This window comes from Myotis daubentonii, chromosome 14 (genome assembly GCF_963259705.1).
Source record: "Myotis daubentonii chromosome 14, mMyoDau2.1, whole genome shotgun sequence".
Lineage (NCBI taxonomy): Eukaryota > Metazoa > Chordata > Mammalia > Chiroptera > Vespertilionidae > Myotis > Myotis daubentonii.
The window spans coordinates 22,599,841-22,620,675 of NC_081853.1; the positions used below are offsets into that span (position 1 = coordinate 22,599,841).

The window sequence follows — 20,835 nt, forward strand, 5'->3', positions numbered from 1 at the left end:
AGGTTGCTCATTTATTCCCTACAGCGTCCTTATGTGGAGGAACTACTCTCTCTTCACTTTCCACCAAGGAAGATTGAGGCTTGGGGGTGTAGCATCCTGCAGACCCAGGGCCTCAGAGGCAGCCATCCCCCTCCGATGAGTCCTTGCCTCCATTCAGCTTTGTGGCCAACCGCCCACCCACGCCAGCGCTGCCTCCCCGCACCCCCCTCTCCCCCCCCCCCCCCCCCCCCGCGAACGCTGGCCCCTTCTCACTTAAACTGGTGCTCCCGGGAGCTGCGGATCTTGGAGGAGAACCGCTCAGCCAGCTTCTCCAGGCTGCGGGAGTACTCAAGCTCGATCTCAGCTTTCCGGCGGAAAAACTCCTGGAGGTCCTGTAGCAGCTGCAGCCTAGACTCCGACTGCTGCTCCAAGCATTTGAACTGCTCCACCAGCTGCGTGCGGATCTCTGCAGGCAGAGGCAAAGAATGGGCAGGACGTTAGGCTGGTGGGGACCACCCAGAGCCTCTTGGGTCATTGGCACAATGATCTGGCACTTGCCAGGGTTTGCCACATGGTCTAACCCAAAGTCGAACCCCTGCATATTGCCTCCAGCATTGTTATTTCTGCCATATCGTCTAGTAAACTGGCTCACTTTTCTTACTGAAATGAGGTTATTTTAAAGGAACAGTTTTATGTCACTATAGTAAGGGGAAACTAGGACCGCTTGCCATCCTGTTACATAGAAAATCAATTCAATGAAAACAAATATTTTGTAAAGACTAGAGATGACTGCTTATCAAAGGCCCTAAACTGCTCGCTACCGACAAAATGAAAATGGGAACATGAGTGGTGTTAAAGAAAGATGTTGCTCAGGACTGAGAAAGGGCTGAGAGGGAATGCCTTTTGCTCTTGGGTTTCAGTACTACTTAAGGCCATGCTGGTGTTCCACTCTGAATTATCTTGAGCTCCATGCATTAACATCTCAGGTACCACTAGAGCAGTGATGGCAAACCTATGACACGTGTGTCAGAGGTGACACGCGAACTCATTTTTTTGGTTGATTTTTCTTTGTTAAATGGCATTTAAATATATAAATTTTATTTATTTAAATATATGAAATAAATATCAAAAATATAAGTCTTTGTTTTACTATGGTTGCAAATATCAAAAAATTTCTATATGTGACACGGCACCAGAGTTTAGTTAGGGTTTTTCAAAATGCTGACACGCCGAGCTCAAAAGGTTCACCATCACTGCGCTAGAGGCATGCAGCCCACACTTCAGGAAATACTGACCGAGCAAACCAGGCAAAAGTTCAAAAGCTAGGGGTGAGGGTGGGGGCTGGAGGGTGGTGGAGATAAAAATCACAGCCTGGGTATCCCAGTAACCACAGCCAACCTTACTGTCAAGCTCACAGTGTTGTCACTGCCTGAACTCTTTCCCAGCCGTCCATGAGCTGCTCGACAGAGCAGTGTCCCCACAGCACTGCTCACACCAGTGTCCTGCTCAAATCAGCCATGGCCCCCTCGCCTGAGTATTAAATCCAACTCCATACGATGGATTCAAGGCCATCTACCACCCAGCTCCAAACCTAACTTCTCGGGATTTACCCCCAGGACACTGTAAAACCATCCAAACCAGTCCCTGAAATGTCCAATCCCGCCTGCATTAATGGGCACCCTGTCTGAAAGGGTGGTGGCACCGTCTTAGCATCCTTGAGAGAAGTGGTCTTCAAAGGGGCAGCTCTACCCTTTGTACACGAAGATCCCCAAGGAGCCGCGGGCAGGAAGAGCTCTAAGGGAATCAGCTGGAGATCCTGTTTCCATCCCCACTTTTCTGCTCTGCCTGAGAATGTGGCTCAGTCTCGATGACATCACCCCTCTTTTCCCACCTCTCTCTTCATAGCAGGCCTTCTCCCTCCTTGCAGAAGACCAACTTCTCCCTCATCCAGAATCTGACTATGGTGCAGTGTTCCTAAGTGTCAAGATGTCTGGGCACCAAAAAGTGGACCATGGAGACTGCTGGTGTTAGCAACTCTTTAATCTAAGGACCTTGCTACTCAAAAGCAATCCATGGGCCCACGGCATTGGCAATGCTGAATTCCAGGCTCCGATCCAGCCCTTCTGCATCAGAATCTGCATGTTAGCAGGATCCCCGGATGGTCCTTATGCACCTCAACGTAGGAGAAGCACTGCCATCAACCTCCCTATTCACTGCATTGTGAGAAGTGTTTCCCATACTATCTTACTACTTATGTTTAGTCATTATTTATCAAATTATAAAAAATTGATGTTATTTTAATTAATTGTATGATAAGTCAACCCAAAAGAAAGATAACTTAGAGTTTTGTGGTCAAAGGAAATTTTTTAAACATCCATTTCCACTCACATACATATTTTGGGTAAAAAAAAATATGATAGAGTAATCAATAAAAGTTTTTCAAGCATGAAAATATAGTAAGATAAAGTCCTGTGAAGGAAGTAGAAGGGAATTATGAGTTCAAGAAGGTAAAGAAAGAAACAATGTAAATTCCTGACTTGTGCAGGTCATTTTTGATGAATGGTGGTGGATACTAAATGTATTCCAATATTTATCCTATGACCTGTCAATTACACTCATGGATACATACCCCAAAGAAATCAGTGTCTATGTCCACAAAATATATAGAGAGAAGAAAAATCTTTACAGCCAAATGTTAGAAACAACCCAAAATGCCCATTAAGAGTAGTCAAGGCTTTTTAATATGAAATATTCATTCAAGAGAATACTGTGCAACAACGAAAAATGAACTACGGCTACCTGCAGCAACATGCTTGAATCTCACAGACCTCATGCTGATTGAAAGAAGCCAGAACAAAGGAAATGATGCAAAACTAGTTTATGCTGGTATATATGATGATATAGTGATAATAGAGTTCAGAGAAATGTCACCTTTGGGGGGATATTGACTGGGAGGGGGCACAAAGGTGCCTTCTGGAATGCTGGATATATACCCACCTCTATCTGGGTAGTCAGTACACTGATAAAAATTAACTGAGCTGCATGCTTAAGATGTGTGCATTTTACTGTATATACATGAAACTTCAATAAAAAGGAAAAATTAAAAATTGCTGTTATTTAGCTTCCATTTGATGCATGTAAAAGAGTAGTGTAATTTTATTCTACAAGGTCAATATTTACAATATGGCAGAAATTATATCCTTTGTAACTACTTAAACTTATAATGAAACTTTTCAGATGTCAAGTTAAAATGTGTGAGGCAAAGAGACTTTTTTCTGCCAAAGTTCATGTAGAGGGTAGGCAAGCAAAAAGTTTTAAAATCAAAACCATCGCTTTAGAGCCCATGTCAGACCCTGCTCCTCCCAGGCATTCGGGACTGCTCAACTCTGGTGACCCTCCCCTGAACTCCAGTGGTACTTAAGTTAGTCTCAGACCAATTCCTGCTGTTTTTTAACTCATTCATGTACATGTCTTATCTGCCTGGGCTCCTCAAATGAAATTTAAGCTCTGAGGGTGGATTCTCCCAGCACATATGGGTCATCAGGATATAAATATCTGTATAGCAAATTACTATTTACCTAAGTGCTTTTACCCCAGAACATTAAGTGCTGTGATTATGCGAGTCTTTCCCAACACAAACACACACACTCCCACGCACACCACACACACATATACCACACCTCACACCCACTACACACACTCACATACACAACATAACTACACACACCATATAATACACACACCACACATACACCACACACACTCACACATCCCATACACCACACACATACATACCACACACCACACATACCACACATCACTCACACATATACCATACACACCAGACATACTACATACCACACACCATGCCACATACCAGACATACACACCATACACACGCACATATACACACCACATACCACATATACATATCATGTAACACACACATCCCACTCGCATCACACACTCGCACACAGCACACACAAGACATGAATATTACTGTTATCCATTTGTACAGATGACGAAACCAAGGCTCTGTGTCAACCAAGATCAGGAGCTTGTCCAAGGTCACATTTTGTTCTAGGAACTGTAACAAGCTATGCAGGTACACCTGTGACATGGCCTTCTTGTAGAAGTGGATTGAGATGCCTGGTTCCAAGTGCCAGCCCTGCCGTATCAATACATAATTATAAAAATGCTTCCCAAATATTTTCCCCATCACTTTGAGACCATCCACTCTTTGGGTCTCAGAATAATCCTAATAACCCTCAGCACTCCCAGAGCACACATCTGTTCCGGGCCTGTGCTGAGTTCTTTAGATGTCCCTCTCATACCTTGCACAGCATCTGTAAGGTGGGAGCTAGTGCTCCGCTCCCCCCACAGGTGAAGAAGTGGAGGCTCAGAGGTAAGTAGCCTCTGGTCTTCGCAGCTGGTATGTGGCAATTAAGCTAGAAATCAAGCCCGGAGCCTTCAGATGGGGGCAATAACCCTCCCGGCATCCCATTAGACGTGTTATTAAGAAAAAAAGACTTTAATCCATCTGGAGTCAACCTCTGGCACCTTTTTGGTAACAAGATGGTGGTCTAAAGAGATAGTATTTATCAGAAATGCTGCAGCCACTGCCTTCCTCCATTACAGGACCTAATCGGGAGCCAACGTTCTCATATTTTAGAGGAAAAGCTCATAAATCACATTGTGATGACAGGAGCTGATTTGGAAGGAGCAGAGGGACCTCCCCCAGTTCACACAACCAGCTGGAGCCTCCCAGGCTGGGTCGCAGAGGGGACCTCTTGCAGCTTGGACGCCTCAGAGTCAAGTCTTTCTAGCAGGAAGCGGACCTGGCAGGAGCCCTGAGGGGATTTGATTACCCATCTCTTTCTTTCTAACTCCCTTCCAAGTTGCTCCTCATTGGGGCAGGCACAGATTTGGTTTTTCTCCTGGAAGATTTCAAAAGGAGCAAGAAAATAAAATAAAACACAATTGCTCCCAAGGCACAGACTTCATTCAGCACACGTTCCCCCAGGGAGCCGTTCCAGTCACAGCGCAACACTGGGTGGCAGAAAAATAAAAGGGGGGGCGGGGGGTGGGGACAGGGAGGAGGGCGATCTTGGAAAGTCCAGAAAGGCTTTGATCTCAAAACCTTAGAGCTGAAGATGACCTCCTTGAAGGTCTAGGGCAGACTCCTGGGTTACAGACAGAGGCATGAGGCCCAGAGGAGGGGCAGAACTAATTGTGAAGCACAGCTTTCCCCATGTCACTCTCCTGATGAAATTCTCCATGGCTCCCCATTGTTTATAGAATCAAGGCCAAACTCCTCTGACATGCCTCATAATGTTCCTGCTTACTCTCCAAGCAACAGTCTCACCAAAGACCACTGTGCCTGCGTCAGATCTGCCACTCATGGCGATACCCAGGGCAACCCACATTACAGGAGAACCAGTTTCCTTGCACTCCCTACCCCACACACAAGCACAACCTCACTGGCAGAGGGCACACGAAGCTTCTTCAGATCCAAGGTAATGAGGAATTGTATTTTTTAGTTAATTGACTATTTTTAGAGCAGTTTTAGGTTTACAGAAATACTAACCAGAATGTAGAGTTCCCATATATCCCTTCTCCTTCTCTTACACATGTCCCTGTTACTGACATCTTACATTGGTGTGGTACCTTTAGTACAACTGATGGACAATACTGACACGTATTATTAACTAAAGCCCACAGTTTACATTAGGGCTCACTCTTTGTGGTTTATATTCTAGGGTTTGAACAAATGCATGACATGTATCCATTCTAGTATCATACGGTGTATTTCCACTGCCCTAAAAATCCCTAGTGCTCCACCAACTTATCCTTCCCTTCCTCCTCTCCCCAACACCTGGCAACTACTCGTCCTTTTACTATGTCTTTATAAATTTTCCCTTTCCAGAACGTCATACAGTTGGAATGGTACATTATATAGCTTTTTAAAACAGGCTTCTTTTAATTAGCAATGAGCATTTAAGGTTCCTCCATGTCTTTTTGTGGCGTGATAGCTCATTTCTTTTTATCACTAAATAATATTCCATTGTCTGGAATAATATTCAGATAGTCTATTCATCTACTGAAGGACATGTTCATTGCTTCCAATTTTTGGCAATTATGAATATTTTGTGCAAGTTTTTGTGTAGACAGAAGTTTTCAACTCACTTGGATGAACACCTGTTTATTGATTAATAAACTATACTTAAGAGCAGTTTTAGGTTGCAGGGGAAAAAAGAGAATTTTTGTTTTAGATAGGAAATACAGGAAAATTCAAAAGGTAGAAGGGGTATAAAGAGAAAAGTCTTTCTCCCACCGCTATCCACCAGCCACCTGGTCTGCCTGTAGCAAGGCAACCCAATCACCAGGCTCATGTGCATCCTTCCTGAAATAATGGCATATTTCAAGTATATTACTTCTCTTTTTATGCGTGTTATAGTGTATCACTCACAGCGTTCTGTGCCTTGCCTTTTTAAGACTACACTGGGGAGATTAGCCCATACCATTTCATAAAGAACTTCCTCATTCCTTTTTACAGCACTATAGAATTCCACCGTAAAAATGCTTAACCAGTGCCCTTTGCTGAATGTTTTTTATAATCCCCAACAATGCTGGAATGAATAACCACACACAGCCTCATTCTGCACATGTGCAGGTACATCACCTGTGTCAAGTAGAAGTGCCAGATCCGAAGGCACCTGCAGTAGGATTCTGAGCCTGCTAAACTGTCCTCTTCTGAAACAGTACCAATTTGACGCCCACCAGAAATTTATGAGAGCGTCACAGGGACTATTTAAAAGGAAGACATGCGAGGATTTGCTTCAAAATAACCTTGGGTGTGTGTGGGGGACGGGGGCGGGGGGGTGGCTGGGGATGGTAGGATTATGGGCAACACAAGGTTGATCTTAATTTTTGAAATTTAGTTGTAGTGATGAATACGGGAAAGAGGCTTGCTATACTATTCTCGCTACTTTTGTTATGTCTGAAATTTTTTCACAATAAAAAAGAGAGAAAAGAAAGGCAGACAAAGCCAGACACTTTACACAAAGCCTGCGGCTCTGGTTAACAGGCCTGACCAGTCAGGAATGCCAGTTACTTGTCCCCAGAGGCCTCTGTCCCCAGCCTGTGAGGGCTGTCCTGGGTTAGAAAGAGGGGCCGGAGTATGACCCTGAGTGCAATTTTAAATGCAGTTTCCCAGGCCCCACCCAATTCTAATTCTCGGCCCCTGTCCTGGGAATGAGGTAGCTCTTCTGACCCCTCCCGAGATGGTGAGTCTGTATTCGTCCTGAGAATCAAGACCGTGTGAGCGTTGGGCCCCTCTGCTCCACAGAGGCAGCTGGTGTACCCTCCCCAGTGTAAAGCTTCAGGAGCTAACAAGGAGGATGAACCATATGGTATGTGACAGACTTTCATCACGTCTATGCACAATCATGCCTGATTATCACCACATCCAACGAGGCGGTCCTACAATCATTCCTATTTTACAGATGGAGCCATTGAGACTCAAGGAGCACAGTGATTTGCCCAGGATCACCGGAGAGTGGCAGAGCCAGGGCTCAGATCTGGAGGAAGAGGCAGACAGGCACCGAGATTACCCAGTTTCCAAGTCAAGGCGCTTTCCCGGGGATCCAATGCTTCTCCTTTCAGGGATCCTGTCCCGCTCCACCTCCTATCTCACCCTGCACTCCATCTGCCACCTTGGTGCCGTTCTCACTGGTCCTGGCTGTCAGCATATCATCCCTGTGCATCCTGACCTTGACCTCAAGCTCTCTTGTGGTGGAGGGACACATCAGCTTGGTCACACAATGTAGCAGGCTCTGGGTTTACCTGCCCAGGGGTTCAAATCCTGGTCCTTCCACATGGTCAGCCGGGCAAACTTGTTTCCTCATTTCCCTGGGAATTCCATTTCCTCTGTAAAATGGGGATGATAATAATCTATCCCGTGTTGCTGTGAGGATGATAAGTAATCATTCAATAAAGCTCTCAGTACAGCACTTCATCTATTTTTAACACTGCCCGGTCCAACACAGTGGCCACTAGACAAATGTGGCTATTTAAATAGATTTTTAAAAATGCATTCCTAAGTCACACTTGCTGCATTTCAAGTGCTCAAAAGCACATGGCTAGTGGCTACTGTATTGCAGAATATTGCAATCATTGCAGAAACTTCCATTGGACAGCACTGTATTACAGGCTTAATAGAGTTGGGTGTAATTATCATTTATTGTTATTGCTTTTTGTGGCCATTTTTCATCTCCTCAAATGGAAAACAAAGTCCTGAGCGGCACAGATGACGTCCATGTTTTAGTACTAAGAATTTGTGCATGACCCCTCCAACAAAAGCAGCGTACTGGGGTCTGTAATGAAGACACTCTCACTGCCACCAGCCCAACTGCCAGCATCCTGAAGGGACTCCTGAAGGGGTCCATTGCTGCCCAGCTCCAGCCATAGGAGAGGCAGTTGTGTGGCAGAGTGGACAGACCCACAGAGCCTGGACTCCAGCTGCTGCATGAGGTAAAATATCATCTCTGCCAGGTGAGGTCTTGGGTAGGCAAGTCATTTTCTCTGAGCTGTTCCCCCCTCCTCTACCCCGTAAAGGGCAGTTAACCATGCTCATCTTGCAGGGGTGCAAGGATCAGACCAGCAATAATGTAAGTAATGTGCCAGGCACCTGGGAGACCCTCAGCAAACAGCCTCCACAGAGAGGTGGCACGCACACGCAGGCTTTGGGGACATGGGAAGGGCACATGCTCACAGGCTTTGGAGACATGGGAAGGGCACACGATCACAGGCTTTGGGGACATGGGAAGGGCACACGATCATAGGCTTTGGGGACATGGGAAGGGCACACGATCACAGGCTTTGGGGACATGGGCAGGGCACATGCTCACAGGCATTAGGGACACGGGAAGGGCACATGCTCACAGGCTTGGGGGACATGGGAAGGGCACACGCTCACAGGCTTTGGGGACATGGGAAGGGCACACGCTCACAGGCTTTGGGGACATGGGAAGGGCACACGCTCACAGGCTTTGGGGACACGGGAAGGGCACATACTCACAGGTTTTGGGGACATGGGAAGGGCACATGCTCACAGGCTTTGGGGACACGGGAAGGGTGCAAACACCCAGGCTTTGGGGACATGGGAAGGGCACACACACCCAGGCTTTGGGGACATGGGAAGGGCACACACACCCAGGCTTTGGGGACATGGGAAGGGCACACGCTCACAGGCTTTGGGGACATGGGAAGGGCACACACGCTCACAGGCTTTGGGGACACGGGAAGAGCACACACACCCAGGCTTTGGGGACACGGGAAGGGCACACACACCCAGGCTTTGGGGACATGGGAAGGGCACATGCTCACAGGCTTTGGGGACACGGGAAGGGCACACACTCACAGGCTTTGGGGACACGGGAAGGGCACACGCTCACAGGCTTTGGGGACACGGGAAGGGCACACACTCAGGCTTTGGGGACATGGGAAGGGCACACGTTCACAGGCTTTGGGGACATGGGAAGGGCACACGCTCACAGGCTTTGGGACATGAGAAGGGCACACACCCAGGCTTTGGGGACATGAGAAGGGCACACGCTCACAGGCTTTGGGGACATGGGAAGGGCACACGCTCAGAGGCTTTGGGGACAGCAAGCCTGGACTTCAAACCTGGTTTTACCCTGTTAGTAGAAGTCACTTCAGCTCTCTGAGTCTGTTTTCTCATCTATAAAATGGGGAATAATAATAATACCTTCCCGGTGGGTTTGTCAAGAGACTGGTATGCATATCAAGCACCTGGCATGATGCCCAGGCAGAGCAGATAAGCAATAAATAGCAGGAATGAGCCATCACGGCTGTGGTAGCCAGGCGGATTAAGCACGGAGCACGCTGGGTGTTTCCCAGGCCCCTCTCGTTCCCTCCCTCCACAACCCCGGGGGAAGGGTTGAATTACTTGTGACCATCCCTACCCCTGGCCTCTTGGGCTCAGTCCCCTCCTCCTTCCCCACCCTCTCAGCAAGCTGGGCCCATGTTCCATTCCTTCTCTGGGCTTTACACAAAAGGCTACGCATCCCCGCCCCTTCTCCCAGGCTCGCATGTGTGAAGAGATGGTTTATTGCCGGGGCCCTATGCCCCTGAGGGTTCCTGGACTCCATGCCTTGCAGGAGAGCACCAGCTGCCAGACATAGCCGCCACACACCATTTCCCCGGCAACCACTGTTCACCCACCCGTGCCAGCCACTGTCCCTGCTGCCTCCACACTGGGTGGAGCCAGCCTGGTAACTGAGAGCAAGCTCCTCCATGTGTCCTCTCTGCAGATGCTAGTGGTTCCTGGACCCTTGTATCGTTTCCCTCATAAGGCCAAAGACCCCTGCCAATGGCATTGGTCATCCTTTATTAATCTTGACCAAGCCCATTCACATCCATCATTGCTTCCACCTCAGAAGAGGGCTGCAGGGAGGGGGTGGGTATCACACCATTTTACAGGTGGGGAAATTGAGGCCCAAGAGAAGAGAAAGGACCTGCTTGAATCACAGGATTCCAACTTCAGCTGGCTTGACCCTGCCAGGCACTACCCTGGTCCAGCTCTGATCCCGTGGACAAGAGGGAGTAAGCCGCAGCATGGGACTGTTAAATGGGTGGCTGGGTGCTGCAGTGCCAAGAAAGCAGAACTTGCTGAGTTGAGAGCCTGGCCTTGAAGCTGCGTGGCCTTCAACAAGTCACTAACCTTTCTGGGCCTTGGCTTTCTCATCTGCAAAATAGAGGGAATAACAGCAGACATTTATGGCACTGAGTGCTTCCACAAATCGTCTCCTTGTGTGTTTTTTTGTTTGTTTGTTTTTGTTTTTTTTAAATATATTTTATTGATTTTTCACAGAGAGGAAGGGAGAGGGACAGAGAGTCAGAAACATCGATGAGAGAGAAACATCGATCAGCTGCCTCCTGCACACTCCCCACTGGGGATGTGCCTGCAACCGAGGTACATGCCCTTGACCGGAATCGAACCTGGGACCCTTGAGTCCGCAGGCCGACGCTCCGTCCACTGAGCCAAACCGGTCAGGGCTCGTCTCCTTGTTAAGCAAAGCAGTGAATATTATGCCACAGTCTTAAGAGGAACTACACTGTTATCCTGTTCTGCACAGGAGGACACGGAGGCAGAGAGGTAAAGTGACTGGCCTAATTTCACCCAAACATTAAGAGATCTTTGGGCTCCAAATCTTGTCCCTCTTGCCAGGGATGGTGTTCCTGTGCGCTTGCCATATGTACTCGACCGAGTCGGCCAAGTTTTTACAGTCTGTCTTTAGCTGTCTCACAATTACTTGGGGTAGCAAAGGCCAGGCTTAGCACAGATGAGCAAAGCATATCAACTCCCGATGCTTCCCTGAAGCAGATATAATCTGCTTCCAACTTTCTTGAGGGGTGGGGAAACACATGGCCCTGGAAGAAGCTGGGTGAAATGACTGGCATTTCCCCCTCCGCTCCTCACCACCACTCCCTCCCCCCAAAAGGAAGCACAGTACATGGGCTAGTGTTTTGAAAAAAATAAGAGTTATTTGTTAATAGTGATTATGATGCTATCTGTCAACCAGGAAAATCTTCCTCTAGGTAAGAGGAAATGATCTGAATCCAAACACACTAACGAATTAGCGCTGGATATACATTCGTGGCTGAAGAGATGAGAGACAGGAGATTCCCACCTGCCACCGTGGTCCAAAAGCAGACACCCAGCTCTGCAGCCCCAGGAGCACCCCACCTGGATTGCCAACCCAGGTTCCTTTGAGCAGAAAGTGAAAAGCAGAGCGTGCGGGGAAGGGGCTCTCCCTACAGTATCTGTGCCATGTCCAAATAACAGCCATTCCCTCTCACACAGAAGTCACAAGTCCCCGCCCTGCCTTCCTGAGGTTTGGTGAGATGCAAAGAAGGGTCAGAATGAGGCCACGCCTCCTCCTACTGGAAGCTCTGCCTTAAAATGGGCCGTGATCAATTTCAACACAAGGTTAATATTCACAGCATCGCTGCCCCATGGTCCCCGAAGGATCAGACGCATTTAAATGGGAAGAGATCGGAATTCATTAATGCTGAATTTCCAGCTGCGTCCTCCGACAGAGAACGCTTCTTTTTCTGTTTTCAATCCGCCATGCTCTGGAAACATCTAAGTGTTTCCCAAACTTTAGAGCCATTTCCACGTGTCCTCTCTAAAAACCATGTGTTCTGTATTTATTTAATATGTTTCTTTAAATCGCCTTGCATTTTACATCAGATGATTCATAGTATTGCCATAACTGGAAAAACATGAATCACTCACCATTAATGGAAGGAAACTGTAAAAATAAATACAATGAACACAAAATAATGTTATTAAATTCTGCCTAGATTCTGTAGCCTGGGATCTACTTTCTTTATGATAGGCATTACTTCCCTAATATGGAGAGGAACAAGAACATTTTTTAAATGTCAGTATCAGTGGGCCTGGGAAGGCCATGGTTGGGCCATAGTAAGGTAACATCACCTGTAGGGGTGATAACCTCAAATAACCCTCAGGGTTAGGCAGGTACCAAAAATGTGATTAGAGAGACCTGGTGTAAAATAATACAGAGAGCACAGATCTGACCAAATATATTCAAATTCACTCTTTAATGTTAACGCTATATCTGCGAAACAAAAACAATATGTAAACCTCAAGCTTATGACTCCAGAAACTCTCCCAGCAACCGTTACTTTAGGTAGTTAGTGCCAGTCCTACTGGATTCAAACCCAGAGCAGGGAGGCCCCGACTCACTCTGCCTCAGCTGTCCCCAACTTGACCCCATTAACTCGTGCTGAAATGACCGGCCCAGGCAAGAGCTGCTAATCTTTATTGAGAAGGTGCCTCCGGCCATGTGCATTCACCTGACAGTAACAGGATGCAGGATGAATTTCCCTGACCTTCTGATGAGAATGCCACATGAAAGAATACCCAAGGCCACAGTGAAGCTCAAATGTTTTATGCACATTGCAGCTACTGCTCAGAAGGCTTGCCGCGGGATGGAAAGGCACTACCTCAGGAGTGATTTATATTTCTGAAAGCCACGTGAGTTATTGCCCATTACCTCATCCCCGCAAATTTGCAAACTATTGCCAATTGATTTTGGAAAGGAGAGAAGGAGAAACAAAAAGGGTCTGATTTCAGTGTGTGTGTGTTTGTGTGTGTGTGTGTGTGTGTGTGTGTGTGTGTTTAAATTTTCAAGGAGATCAGTGAGTGTGGGGCTAGCTCTTTGAAGGGGTTTCATTTTTACAATGCAGGGCAAGCAAGTTCTTACAATTATCGTTATCAATTCTGTTGTCAATAGGTGAACCTTGGAGAGACGCCCTTCAGGAGACCCTCTTTGCCTTTGAGGATAGATGAAGGGCACCAGGACATAAAAGGTTTCCAGGGAATTGCCTTCTCAAATGCTCAAAATCCAACAAACTTTTCGGGGAAAGCCTCAGAAAAAAATACAAAATCATTATAGTTGCCTAACGGCTTAATAACCAGTTACAAGTCTGAGTGCTGATAATGTACATGCTGTGGTCTGGAAACTATTTCATACTCAAACATGGGCCTGAAAAAATAAGTTCTGGGCTTGTTCCAGCTCTGCCTCAAGGCATTATTAACCTCATCCATAACCTGGGCTTAAAGATACCTACCTAAGAATTGTGATAAAATCAAATTCTAAGAATTGTGATAAAATCAAATTAGGAACTATATACATCATGAAAGAGTTCTATAAACAGTAAAAAGTTTTACAAATGGGCGTGATTCTTCACCATGGTATAATTATTATCCATTACCTGCAAATTAGTACAAAGTGTTGCTTGCACATCGCTGACTGCAACATTGACACAAGATTAACCAAAGAGGAAAAGTTTGCGGCCCCCTTAGCAGACCCAACATTCTCCCAGTGTGGTGGCGAATTTCAATGCTCGGGCTGGAATCCAATCATTCATGCTTGGGTTCAGAGTGAGCACTTACTACCCCAGTATAAATCTGTTTGTCTTTAATGTAATATGGAACTCTCTGCCAAGCTCATATTTCATGTCTTGACCAAAGAGGAAAAATATCTCGTGTTTATTATCTTGCCACTAGCAGCATAGTATAGTAGTTGTGTGTGTTTTTTCTGTGCCCTACTCAAGCAATATATATATATTGAGCCTCACAAAGCTTGGGGCAAATAGCTTTACTAGTCTCTATCAGGTGGCCAGTGGATTGCTGTTGTGGTCCTACCCTGAGGCTCTGGGCCTCAAATTCTGCAAAAAGCGGGGTCATTGGATTAAAGTCTGTTTCAGCATTAAGAGCTTATTGAATGTCAACCAAATTGTCCCTTTCTTAGTCTCACACATCTCTGTGCCCCATTTGGACATAAATCAGGTTATGCTCAATAGTCCCATAGGAATCACCTCGCAGCCGAGGTGCCCGCCACCTGCACCAACGGCATGGAAATATCTCCCTAGCACTGAGGTGAGCTGCTGGTGCAGCCTGCTCAGGCAAGAACACAACAACAACAGACTCTAGCATCCAAAGCACTGCCTGGTCCCATCTTTTCAGCTCACTTACAATCTCCCTCCTAAATGAAGGAGGTTGCTGTGGGTCAGCTCATGGGGGAAATGAATGGATAAAATGCCATCTAATTTTGCATTCCAGTGTCCAGGACCAGGCCTTTTGGATCCTGAAAGTAGTTCATAGTAAGAAATATATAAAATATTAACAAGGAATGTAGCAGAGACAGGCCAGATATGCTGATTCCTTTCCAGCGTCTGTCTTTTCAAAGGTTGAGGAGCCGTGGGCAAAACTACAATCAGCACAAGGCTGAATTTCCCGTCTCCCACAGGAAAGGGACATAAAAGACCTACAAGCACCATTAGGGAGGGTGGTAGTCTGGATGGGGTCCTAATTTCTGAAAATTCTAGTAACCTTAGTGATCATCAAAGCCAGCATTTATCCTAGGGAGTTCCACAGACCCCCTGAGCCCGTGAGATGCCCCCCATTTCTACCCTGAAACTTGTACCCCCACCCCAGAATATTCCCTGTGTGGGGAAATGGCACCTCTATTCCCCTACTTGGTTGACCTAGAAACTGGCCATTACTGTACCTCTCCCTTTCCTCCAGGTCTCCATCCCATCCATCACCAAGTCCTTTCCATTCTCCTGCCCTGACATTTCTAAATTCATCCATTCTCTCCATGTCCACTATCACCACCCTAGCAAAAGTCCCCATCATCTCAGACATGGGCAACCGCCACAGCCTCCTAAACCAGTGCCCACATCACTTTTGTCCCCCACCCCTCTTCCAATATTTTCAAATCAATCCTTCTTTGGAAACTAAAAATTGAATTCATGACACCACTAGGAAGTCCCTATCCTCCCCACTCTCCACCTCCAGCTTAAAATCCTTTGATGGATTGTCATTCCTTTTAGGATAAAGACCAAAACATTAACATACTCTTAGGATAATAGACCAAGCCTTAGCATGACCTATAAGACTCTACATGATGCAGTCTCTTTATGCTTCCATGGCGTTATCTGGCCCCTGGCCTTCTCTCTGGTGCTTAAACATACCAAGCTCTTTCCTGCCTCAGGGCCTTTGCACTTGCTATTCTTTCACTTGAAATGCCCTTCTCATCTCTCCACTTATCCCTCCTATCCCATCTTACTCCCAATTATCTTCAGGTCTTGGGTTTGAGGAAACTGAGTGCCTCATGGTGTTGCCAAGGGCATTAAATGAGATTATGTATATAAGTTGCTTAGCACAGTGCTAACACAGACCAGAGGGAACACAGTGGCAGCAGGAAGGATGCAACTTGAAGGACACCAGGGCCAGGTCCTGGAACAGAAGTGGTAATCCCAGGAGGGCACCCCCAGCAGGGGCCGGGAGATGATGCTTCACTCCCACGTGCCCGGCAGGAAGCAGACATTAACTGCAGCACAAGCAGACTTGTTGGGGGCACACGTGAGATGCCTTCTGGAGGTTGAACCCTTTTGGGCCTGGATTTCCCCTTCCCTAGAGGACACGAACATGGGGTCACAGCAGCCACCAGAGAAGTGGGGTGAAGGATCAAGAGTCGATCAGCCTTGACTCAGACTCAAAACCCATCGGCACATGGCAATTTCATACACCTGGTCTCACCTAATGCTGACCACAAACCTAGAGGAGCTCATGGGTGAGAAAACTGAGGCTCCGGTGGTGAGCTCCTCAAGCCCACGGCGGGATATGCTGCAGCCAGAACCTGAGCCCAGGGCTCTGGGAGCCCAATAAGGCATGCTCCCCCTGAACCTCAGCCTGCCTGGCTTGTCGCTCACCCGTAGGCCAGAATCCCCAGTTCTGGGGACAGAATCCTTAGCCAGAGAACCCTTCCCAGGAAGATTCCAGGCTCCGTGATTCATGAGAGAGGGAAGAGGAAAAGAACAATGTGCTGTCAGCGAGAAGCACTCGAGCGCTTCGCTTCCTCTTGCGCTTTGGGAATTGGACCCTCTGAGCCAGGTGTTTCCACACAGCCAGCCAGAGCGACGATGGCCTCAGGAGAGGCGGGAGACGTGAAGCCTGAGAAAGAAAGGAATGCAGCCTGCACTTGCGCCACAAAAACAGATGACATGGTGCAAGCCAGAATCCATGCGGGCTCAGATGGGCGCCCAGGCCCTAAGAATGTATTACCTTTCTCTGGCCTCTCCCTCCCACCCTATAAGACCTATCTTTCAAAGCACCTCCCCTTTCTAAGTTTGGTAATGGAAGGCCTTGAGCTCCCCCCCAACCCCCCTCCACCCCGGGACTGTCTCCAGAACCAGAGAAGGGCTGTTGTTCTGAGGGAGAAACCAGTGGGAGAAACGCCCCCAGACCCAGCTTAGCTGGGGTGCCCAGGTGAACTTCCCATTAGCATTTCGGAAATGTTGAGATGCCTGCTTCGTTTCCAGAAACACAGACTTCTGTCTGAGGGGATGACCAAGTGGGACTGGAAAAAGAAAACGCCGCAGGGGAAGCACCAACCCTAGGGTTTCTCTACCCTGGGCAGACAGTAGAAGAACCTTGGGTACCATCACCAGCCATTCTACAGGCGACCTTCACGGTGCTCGCGCAGAAAAAGAATACAGAACAAGTTTTGCTTCTCATTTTCTTGGTCTATGGGAACATCTTTACAGAACGATTTGCTCCCAACTAGCTCATCTCCTGGGGAGACTGAGGAAGTGCCATGTGGTAAGGCCAGCCTTGTCAAATAGCTACTTTGGCAAAGGTGGTCCTGTATCTAATAATACCTTACGACCAAATAATCCTTGGCACTTTTCAAAACCCATTTATATCCATTATTTATTAGGCCTCACAACGGCCTCTAATTCACAATGGAGAACCTGAGATACTGGAAGCCTAGAATGTGGGGGTGGCAGGTGGGTTCCTGTCTCGCCATCCCCCCTCTCCCCACTTCCCCCACACACACTCCTTGCCAGTTCTGTTGGGTGAGTGCCATGGAAGAGCAATCCTGCTTCCCACATCACAGCACTCTGCAGTTTATAATCCTCCCCAAACTCTGAGTGTAGGCTGAAGAAAAAAAAAGAATAAATTCCTTGTAATTATGTGAGATGACCAGACAGAGATCATCATTTCCATTTTCCAGGTGAGGAAACTGAAACTCATAAACCCATTAGATGTGTCTTCCCTAAGGCCCCAGTGAGTTGTGAACTACAACCCAGGATTTTTGATGCCCAGTGTGGCAGACTAATTGCATCAAGAACCCCAAACTTCTTTAAACCCTCCTTGTATCCATGATCTTTGCCATGTGACTTTACAGTTCTTCTCTCACTAAAGAAGATAAATCTATTTACCCACCCCTTGAATCTGAGCTTGTAACTGGCTGTAACTGGCTTTGGCCAAGAGAAGGTGGTGTGCTGGTTCCAGCCTGGGCCCCAAAAGACCTTGAGTATTTCATGCCTTTGCCATCACCAGAAGCACACGCCTGGTCTAGACGGTGGGAGGATAAGAAACACAAGGAGTGGAGCTGTGCTGCCCTACTTACTCTAGTCACCCCAGCCAAAAACAGCCAACCTCAGACACGTGAATGAGTTCAACCAAGATCAACAGAGCTACCTAGCTGACCTCCAGATAACTCCAGAACCATGAGCAATTAACACTAGTTACCCAATGCCCCTGAGGTTATGGGGTTGTTTGTCATGCACAATTCTATGGCAGTGGCTAACAGATACAGAGCACCTATTTTCATCCATTCATCCACCTACCCATCCACTTATGTCTCCATCCATTGATTCAATATATTTGCTGAATGCCTACTATGTGTCCGGCACTGTGCTAGGCACTGGGGATACAATGGTGACCCTTCCCTGCCTTCATGGAGTGTGCAGATCAGGAGGAGAAGGAACAAGTAAGATGAACACTAGGATAGGGATAGAGCAAGTACAGGGTGCAGTGGGGGCTCAGGATAGGTGAACCTGACTGAGATGAGGGTGGGTGATGGGCAGTCAGGAGGGCTTCCTGGAAGCAATGACATCTAAGTGGAAATTTAAAGGCTGAAGAGGAGCCTATGGGTTTTGGAGGGGAGTGTCAGGGAGAATGTTCACAGCAGAAGACAGTCTGGCAAAGGCCTGATGAGGTAGGGAACTGGCTGGCTGAAGCCCTGAAGAAAGAAGATGGGACAAGAAAAGGGAATCCAGAGAGGCTAGCACCATGAGGACCCAATCATCACCACAGGGTACTTTCCCCATATTTATTTTCAAAGCCAAGTGAATCCAGAAGAGGAAATAGGAACCATATCCACGCACAGATGGAGCAGTGAAGGCAAAGGCCACAGAACATTTCCAGTGCACACTCAGCAGGGGAGTGCCTAGGGACAGCCTTCCGGGGGCAGCAGGAGGAGTTCTTGCATTTCAACTATAAAGGACATTTGCTACCTGCCTAAAGCTCACAATAGGACCTGAATCAAGAAACAAAACCTGGAATCGACAACACTGTAAAACAGCCAACTGGAGGGGGAAGGGGAGGGGGGAGCACAGGGGTGGGCAAAAGTAGGTTTACAGTTGTGAGTATGCGAAAGTTTACTCTTATATTATTATTATTATTATTTATTATTATTAACCTACTTTTGCCTTACCCCTGTATGCCTCACCTCTATGAAGAAAAAAGGGAAAGAGAAAATCCCAGAGAGGCTGTATGTTAGTGGCATTCATTCATTCATCCCTTCATTTGTTCAGCCAGCAGGTACTCTCTTAGTGACCACATTCTGCAAGCCCCAACCACATGCCATGGAATTTGAGGAGTTCACATAAGAGCAAGATGCCCATATGTGACTGAGTGAATCTGGCAAGGCTTCTAGAAAGAAAGATGAGTGAAGGACTGAGGAAACTAGGGGAAAGGAGATGGAATCTGCTGAAAGGCATAGAGGTAGGAAGCCTGGAACCCACCTGGGGACTCATCTGGATACGGGGATCAACAAGATGGGAAAGGTGGAAGGTCAGCTGGAAAGGCAAGTTGGAGCCAGATCAAGGAAGTCCTTAGAGGCCAAGAAAAGGAGGTTGAACTTTATCAAGAAGATAATATTGAGTCAAACGATGTGACATCAGGAGTGCATTTCAGGAATATTAATCTGGCTAATGAAATGGGCTGGAAAGGAGAGACTGAAGCCAAGAAGAGAAATTAAGAAGATCCTGCCAAAACTGGTCGGAGAAGAGGAGACAGATGTGAGAAACAGACTCCAAACCACTTGACAACTGGCTGGATGGAAAGAGCAGAGCCTCGGGTCATCCCCAGGTCCCACATCTGTGAGGATGACTGCGACGTCCCCTGCGATAGGAAAGAGGGAGGGGCTGTCAGATGTGGTCAGGTTGAACTGTCTGAGGGGCATCAGCAAGGAGCTTGAAGGAGAGCAGAGGTAAGAAAAGATGTTGCTGTTCTTGAAAGACAAGACAGGTTTGGAAGGAGAAGGAAGCAGTTGGGGGGGGGGGGGAGGCAGTTGGAAGGAAATGAATTGAGCTGCAAGAGAGAGAGAAGATAATGACAGAACCAGGTTCTGAGAGGAGCTCCTCCCAGTCCTCCCCATATCTTCACATGTTTCCTAAGAAAATGCTGTTCTAGAACCTCAGCCTCTGTCTTGGTCAGGGCGTATTGAGTTCTTCACAGTCACTCTGCCCCGAATAGAATGTGCTCTCTGAGGGCAGGGACCCTTGTCGGTGGGATTTGCTGCAGTATCTCCTATACCCTGAATGCTGCCTGGCTCTGCAGAGGTGCTCAGTAAATCCATGTTCAGTGTCCCACAGACATATATTTATGGTGCCTGACCAGGCCACAACCCCTAGAGCCGTGGTCAGCAAACTGCGGCTTGTGAGCCACATGCAGCTTTTTGGCCCCTTGAGTGTGGCTCTTCCACAAAATACCACGTGCGGGCGCATATACAGTGTGATTGAAACTTCGTGGCCCATGCACAGAAGTCGGTTTTCGGCCTGGGCCAGTCTATTTTGAAGAAGTACTGTTGATACTTAGCTCTGTTGACTAATGAGTTTGCCGACCACGGCAATGGAGGAACAACATGATCCCATCTCCCATTCCAGATACTGGACTGAGAATGAACAGTGATCCAAGTTGGAGGTGGAGAGAGGGTGTCCACTCATAGATTGGTCCAAACCAGCCAGTCTCTCTTTCTCTCTCTCAAACATTTTAACTAAGACACAACGGTTAAGGTCATGAGTGAGTCTTGACTAGACTGACGGTACTCATTTTTTAAAAGTCCATTTCAATTGTGGTGACTCCTTTTTTTAGTATTCCCAAGAGCACTTTCCGGGGTGTTTTGCAAATGATGGCAATAAGAATAATAATAACATTTATTTAAC

The 20,835-nt window shown here is 47.3% G+C and overlaps 1 protein-coding gene across 6 annotated transcripts in view; it reads right to left on the bottom strand.

The window, feature by feature from the left end:
• SRGAP3 (SLIT-ROBO Rho GTPase activating protein 3) overlaps positions 1-20,835 on the bottom strand; it is a 369,413-nt gene that overhangs the window by 119,488 nt on the left and 229,090 nt on the right. For all 6 annotated transcript variants that reach the window (XR_009448505.1, XM_059663445.1, XM_059663444.1 and 3 more), the window contains one exon: positions 253-445. Coding sequence is in view for 4 of the 6 variants with exons in the window: in XM_059663444.1 (XP_059519427.1) it covers positions 253-445 (193 nt within the window). In the remaining 2 variants the exon portion in view is untranslated. The remainder of the gene's footprint in view (positions 1-252; positions 446-20,835) is intronic.